The sequence below is a fragment of the Symsagittifera roscoffensis genome, chromosome 5, assembly GCF_963678635.1.
Source record: "Symsagittifera roscoffensis chromosome 5, txSymRosc1.1, whole genome shotgun sequence".
NCBI classification, from domain to species: Eukaryota; Metazoa; Xenacoelomorpha; order Acoela; family Convolutidae; genus Symsagittifera; species Symsagittifera roscoffensis.
The window spans coordinates 56,674,617-56,682,219 of NC_087066.1; the positions used below are offsets into that span (position 1 = coordinate 56,674,617).

General features: G+C 34.5%; 1 protein-coding gene across 1 annotated transcript in view; it reads right to left on the reverse strand.

Annotated features, from left to right (window-relative positions):
• The window catches only part of LOC134846806 (uncharacterized), a 34,783-nt gene extending 30,224 nt beyond the window's left edge, over window positions 1–4,559 (reverse strand). The window contains exons 1-3 of the mRNA XM_063864198.1: window positions 4,270–4,559; window positions 1,580–1,768; window positions 1,329–1,405 (exon numbers count right to left, since the gene is read on the reverse strand). Coding sequence (XP_063720268.1) covers window positions 1,329–1,405; window positions 1,580–1,768; window positions 4,270–4,456 — 453 coding nt within the window. The 5' untranslated portion in view covers window positions 4,457–4,559. The remainder of the gene's footprint in view (window positions 1–1,328; window positions 1,406–1,579; window positions 1,769–4,269) is intronic.
• Between the last annotated feature and the right edge of the window lie 3,044 nt (window positions 4,560–7,603).

The window sequence follows — 7,603 nt, forward strand, 5'->3', positions numbered from 1 at the left end:
AACTCAAGCAATAGATAAATTTCGGTATTTTTCTATTGATCAGGACATCATACAACATTTTTAGCATCTGTTCGTTTTTGGTACAAATCGGCGCAAGCTAGCCACAAGAACCGGTCGGTAATGTCCTTGAGACAAATTGCTCTTTTTGGCGGTCAACCTTAATCAAGGCTGAACCGAATTAGAACCAAAAAACAGTAAAAAACGGTCAAATGGGGCTATAGCCCCTCGGGTCTACATGTTTTAAGGTCTGCATATGGGGGGACTCGAACCCGGTTGACCGTCGTGAGAGACTTGTCTCTAGGCCGCTCGGCCAACTGTGCTTGTTTTATATGCATCTATACTTGTTTTATTCTACACTCTTGTTTTGCATTGCAACACTCCCCGCTTATAAGTGTATATTAAGTCCACTGTGTAGATCAGACCGCTGTTGCTCGATTAGCATAAAGCTCGACTAGCATAAAAGTTTAAAAACATTTTAAAAAAATCGAAAGCGTAATTTCGATAGCCTAATTTCTCAGAAATACAAAACTACAGTTTTAATCCGCTCAAACTGAAACGTGCTTTTCCGTGAAATAGAAAATTGAGCTACGGAGAAATTAAGTAATCAACAAAAAAATGAAAGTTTTCATCCCATGAATTTTGATTAGTCACACCATGATCTGTAATGGCTTGAACAGAACGCTGATTACCGCTGATTTAAATGTGTATAAAAATTGTGATTAAATATATTTTTGAGTATAAAGATTTAAATTTCGATAACATATGATTTTTGTGTTCCAATTTTTATGCTAATCGATACGATTTTCAATTTAAAATATTTTCTGCCATTCGAGCTTTATGCTAGTCGATACACCGCCGACCAGACCTGTCTCTTGGCACTCACTCAAACTTTGATTATTATATGCATGGTTCTAAGGGGTCTAGGACAACATGTTGACGGGGCTGCAATTTTAGTTCATAATAAGCGTTCTTCATTATAATGCACTACTTAAAAGTGGCATCGGATAGCAGGATTTTGAAATGCACAAAAAATACACAGGAAAAACCAGTGCTCAGAATCAACAATGTTATAAAAAGCTCGTCAAATTCAGATTTTCTGTAAGACAGTTTTCAAATTAATCGTATGTCATGACTTTCAACACAAAATTCGGCTTGAAGTCCCGTATTTTACGATTCGCCTTGAAATCCCGTCGGCATGATTTCCGGCACCCAGTTCTATGGTAGTACTTATAAACTAATTTTACGGGTTAAATTCGTGAGAGCTAATTTTGTCAGAATGATAACAAGGCGCGTTTACTTTGAGGGCAATCATTTTACTGTGCTCTTACCGATGACTTTTGGAAACTGGCCGTTTGAGAATTAGTCATTCGACGAGACTCCTCGAATCTTCTGTGGCTCTGCAGACCTAAAACAAAAAATTGATTTCGACTACATACCATCTCATTCGCACGTATTCAACATTTTGTACAATATCTTTTTGAACTAATACGCCCAGTTCTAAAGTTTCAACATTTTCCCCAAGAGCGATTGAAATATCATACATAAAACGTGAACTCAAGTACATAGTTCTGTAACTTACCCAATTTTTTCTGTATCACCCCCTCTCGGTATGCCCGTGTCTTGTGTCCATTGTGCCCCCATGCATGACTCACGATATCTTCCATAGTGTCGTACGTTTGAGTCATGCATGAGTCCGAGAGAACGTGGCCCTCTCCCTCCGAGACATGTGATTGGTTGATCGAGTACAGGTTGGGTTCCACCGAGTATCCTGGAGGTTTTAATAACATGTTTAATAATGCAAAAATGATGTTTTCGGAGTGCGCGGAAAGTCGATTGGGATGAGCTAAGAAAAGTCGACAAAACTACTTAAAAATTTTGATAATCCGTCCCTTCATGGGCCATGAAGGTAAAATGAAAGGACACAAAAGTGAACAAAATCTAGCCTTCGGTAAGTTTTCTTCAAAATTTAAAATAAATTACAACTATATTAAAAAGTAAAAGAAAAATAAATAAAATAGTTTATGAAATCAATTCCTTATTCAATTGTAGATTGTTTTCAGGCAGATAAATAGATACATGTACACATTTCAATATCTAAGAACCTATATCTAAATTCATTATTTACTGCGGGAAGATCACAGTTGGATATACAGATTCGTTTTCAAGTGTCTTCAAACGAGATGTTTTTTCTTTTGTTTTTCATGAAAATAGTAGTTTCGTCCTTTTTGTGCATAATGTGACGCAATCACTATACAAACGGGTATGAAGTTAGTGATTGGAGACAAATCGGCAAAAATTGTCGTCGAAAAAAAAACGAATAACAAACAAAAATTGAAAACAATTGAAAAATAATCTGAAAGTATTTGTAGTACTGCGGTTGCAGTAACCTCTTGATGCTAGATATATTAATCTATTGTTATCTATTATTTTCAAGGCCATAAGCACCGGCCTAAAATAAAAAGACTGTTGGCCAGTTGGCCATACATACGTATGGAACTAAGCCAGTAGATCTGAGCTAGAAAAAGAAAGACAAAAAGATCAAGTTCGGAGAGTTTATTGAAATTCTTATTAGTTTTACAACTTAAGTTACAAGAAGTTTCATTGGTTATCAAAGTATTTTTCTAAAGTTATTTAATACATTTAATTGCAAACAAGCGCTGAATGAAGCTTCTCAAAACTGTTTTCGCTTTATTAATGTCAAGGTTTCTTAGTCTAATTGACCAACTTTCTATTATACGAACGTAACCCGAACGCTCAAAATTACACTGAAACTCAAAAATTTCATGATGGTTTTTCTCGGCACTCGGACAAGTTTATACAAACTTTTAAAATTGTTCAAATTATGACTGAAAGGAGTTTAATATGATATATCGTTCGACTCATTCCGATGATAGTTTGTGGTACCTGATTTCGTGTGGAAAAAAAACTAAAAGACACCTGAATGCAGAGTTCGTACACATTTTGAATTATGGTAAAAATGAGAAAAAAAGCAATAGAAAAGTTTCGTTTTTCAAACTAGCAGCATTTTAAGCTCGGAAAAATGAATTGCAGTGATGAGCGTTCCAAAGCTAAAATTGAAGACATTAATTTTGAAAACTGCTGTTTTTTTGTTAATCTGATGAAAGTTGGATGCAAAGTTGCTGATTTCTTGTACACAGTTACATTATAATGTAATTTGCCTAGCCCTAAAAAATCTTAGTTATACTTTTGTTCCTGAAAAACTTAAGTTGTGATTTTTCATATCTCATAAAAATGAAAATCTTGGGGCAAAAATAATTGGTTGTTAACTCTAAAATGAATGATATTGAAATACTCTAAATTAACTTGAATGTTGCTGCCAACATTTTTAGACATATGCTGCCAATTTCAGTTTCATTTTAAGATCTGTAAACTACTGAATAAAACACGGAATAAGAGGTTGCGTAGTTAACCTTAGATGCCATTTTTTGCAATCTAAAAAGCCTGCTCTCCAAATTTGGTGCGTTTTTTATCTAAAAATCGTGTATTCAAGTTTTCATCATAGATCAAACCAAAGTTTTTTGTGCGGAATAAATTTGCTTTTACTTTTTCTTGCAAAAATTTTTGTTTGTTTTTGTTGTTTTTTGAAAACCTTTATTTTTTTTCTTTATCCAATTTATGAATTTAATTTTCAAACAGTTTTAAGTTGTGTTAAAACTTTTGGCGTTTTTCTTCCGAGTCGGCGTTTTTATGCGTGGTTGTACTAAATACGAATGGCAGTATCATCAATATTTACTCCAGGCGCGGATCTAGGAATTTCTCGGGGAGGGGGGCGGATTTTCAAAAAACAATTGAAAATTTTGTCGACCTTTTTTATAAGGTCAACCAATATGATTTTGTGAGCTCTCCCAAAGCACTAAAAAGTCCCTTTTTAGTCCAAATATTCTGCGACATGGCACAATTTTGAAATAACAGGCCAAAAAAGGTGTTTTTAGGCACTTTTTGGAAAATTTTGACCGTAAAGTCGCGTTTTTCGGCGCGCTCCCCCCTTTAAAATAGTATAGATTGGCGCAGAAGGCTCCTTTAGAAAAATTTTAAGGTCAGTCTGCCAAAAATGGATATCTCAAAATAGTACAAAGGGGGCACTCTTTGGGTCGGCAGGGGATCGAATCCCAGAAGAAGGAAAAGCGTCCGCCTACCCCGCCCCCTCCCCCCTAAGTCCGCTACTGATCTAGTAAGGTTTGTCTACTTCTGACTACTACTTGTTTTTTTTTCTTTTGTCTACAAAAAATTTAGTGTTAGTTCCACTACCTGAAGAAAACAGAAATTGGCTGCTTTCCCCGTGGTAATCGGGCTCGACTGTCTCCGAGTGCTCGCTGATGATCGGATACTCCGACCACTGACTGCTTCCATCGATCCCTCCTTGGTCTATACTACCGCTAGGTTTTTTTCTTCTTTTCGCGAACACTCTGGAGAGATTTGAACTTCTTGAATCCATCTCAATTTAAACTTTGTTTATTTCGATTAACTAATAATAAAAACAATAACTGTTTTGACCTTTTGAATGCGAGGGTATGAAGTTTAGTTATAATTAAGTTCAGTGCTTGGCATATCTTAGGACAGAGGTCATAGAAGTAGTAACATTAGATCAATCTAGTCAAGATGATCTAAATAGTTCAAGAAATCCTTGTTAAAAACAAAGAGAAGAAAATCTAACCAATTTAAACAATTCAACAACTACAAAGTGTTTTCAAAATATGTTTTTTGTAAAATCTTTTCTCATTTTACAGAAGTTTATGTTTTTTCTTGCAATTCTGATACTTTTCATTAAGTTGAATTGCTTTTTGTTCACGCATGTTAATCGCGGTTTTATCGATGTTTCAATGCAATTTGTACTGGTTTGAATTATACTAAAATTAGAGTAATGGTTTGAAATGATCGATTGAAAAGAAAAAAAAATTAATCTCGTTTTTCTCATATTCAGTTAACTTTGAACAAAAAAAAAGATGCGGACAGAAAAGTTTACACCAATATCTCATTGTTAAAACGAGTTAGCAAATTTGGTTCAAAATTAAGAAGTGAAACACGGTCAGTTGTAGATAATCTTACATCAATTGACCCTGTTAAACTGTTAAATCAATTGTGGTACCTGATTTCGTGTGGAAAAAAAACTAAAAGACACCTGAATGCAGAGTTCGTACACATTTTGAATTATGGTAAAAATGAGAAAAAAAGCAATAGAAAAGTTTCGTTTTTCAAACTAGCAGCATTTTAAGCTCGGAAAAATGAATTGCAGTGATGAGCGTTCCAAAGCTAAAATTGAAGACATTAATTTTGAAAACTGCTGTTTTTTTGTTAATCTGATGAAAGTTGGATGCAAAGTTGCTGATTTCTTGTACACAGTTACATTATAATGTAATTTGCCTAGCCCTAAAAAATCTTAGTTATACTTTTGTTCCTGAAAAACTTAAGTTGTGATTTTTCATATCTCATAAAAATGAAAATCTTGGGGCAAAAATAATTGGTTGTTAACTCTAAAATGAATGATATTGAAATACTCTAAATTAACTTGAATGTTGCTGCCAACATTTTTAGACATATGCTGCCAATTTCAGTTTCATTTTAAGATCTGTAAACTACTGAATAAAACACGGAATAAGAGGTTGCGTAGTTAACCTTAGATGCCATTTTTTGCAATCTAAAAAGCCTGCTCTCCAAATTTGGTGCGTTTCTTATCTAAAAATTGTGTATTCAAGTTTTCATCATAGATCAAACCAAAGTTTTTTGTGCGGAATAAAATAGCTTTTACTTTTTCTTGCAAAAATTTTTGTTTGTTTTTGTTGTTTTTTGAAAACCTTTATTTTTTTTCTTTATCCAATTTATGAATTTAATTTTCAAGCAGTTTTAAGTTGTGTTAAAACTTTTGGCGTTTTTCTTCCGAGTCGGCGTTTTTATGCGTGGTTGTACTAAATACGAATGGCAGTATCATCAACATTTACTCCAGGCGCGGATCTAGGAATTTCTCGGGGGGGGGGCGGATTTTCAAAAAACAATTGAAAATTTTGTCGACCTTTTTTATAAGGTCAACCAATATGATTTTGTGAGCTCTCCCAAAGCACTAAAAAGTCCCTTTTTAGTCCAAGTATTCTGGGTCATGGCACAATTTTGAAATAACAGGCCAAAAAAGGTGTTTTTAGGCACTTTTTGGAAAATTTTGACCGTAAAGTCGCGTTTTGCGGCGCGCTTACCCCTTTAAATTAGTATAGATTGGCGCAGAAGGCGCCTTTAGAAAAATTTTGAGGTCAGTCTGCCAAAAATGGATATCTCAAAATAGTACAAAGGGGGGACGCTTTGGGTCGGCAGGGGATCGAATCCCAGAAGAAGGAAAAGCGTCCGCCTACCCCGCCCCCTCCCCCCCCCTAAGTCCGCTACTGATCTAGTAAGGTTTGTCTACTTCTGATTACTACTTGTTTTCTACTTTTGTCTACAAAAAATTTAGAGTTAGTTCCACTACCTGAAGAAAACAGAAATTGGCTGCTTTCCCCGTGGTAATCGGGCTCGACTGTCTCCGAGTGCTCGCTGATGATCGGATACTCCGACCACTGACTGCTTCCATCGATCCCTCCTTGGTCTATACTACCGCTAGGTTTTTTTCTTCCTTTCGCGAACACTCTGGAGAGAAATGAACTTCTTGAATCCATCTCAATTTAAATTTTGTTTATTTCGATTAGCTAATAATAAAAACAATAAATGTTTTGACCTTTTGAGTGCGAGGGTATGAAGTTTAGTTTTAATTAATTTCAGTGCTTGGCATATCTTAGGACAGAGGTCATAGAAGTAGTAACATTGGATCAATCTAGTCAAGATGATCTAAATAGTTCAAGAAATACTTGTTAAAGACGAAGACAAGAAAATCTAATCATTTTAAACAATTCAACAACTACAAAGTGTTTTCAAAACACGTTTTTTGTAAAAGCTTTTCTCATTTAAAAAAAATTTATGTTTTTTCTTGCAATTCTGATACTTTTCATTAAGTTGAATTGCTTTTTGTTCACGCATGTTAATCGCGGTTTTATCGACGTTTCACTGCATTTTGTACTGGTTTGAATTATACTAAAATTATAGTACTGGTTTGAAATGATCGATTGAAATGAAAAAAAAATATTTATCTCGTTTTTCTCATATTCAGTTAAATTTGAACAAAAAAAAAGATGCGGACAAAAAATTTGACACCAATATCTCATTGTTAAAACGAGTAAACAAATTTGGTTCAAAATTAAGAAGTGAGACATGGTCAGTTGTAGATATTCTTACATTAATTGACCCTGTTAAACAGAGTCAGCCGATGTACGAATATCTACAATTGACCATGTTCCTTTTCTTGATTTTGAACAAAAATATTTGACCCGTTTTAAGGAGATTTTGGTTTGAAGTTTTGCTAACAGCATGCTAGTTAAAATACTTACATTTTGTCCTCATTTTTTGTCCGAAGCTCAACTGAATTTGAGTGAAAAGAGGAAAAAACTTCGTTTTATTTCTCTTCATCCGACTCTTTCAAACCAATTCTATAGAATTTTGTTCTGCACAAAATGTAGTGAAAATCTATTAACCACGATAACTTGCTTGAACAAAAAGCAATCTGACC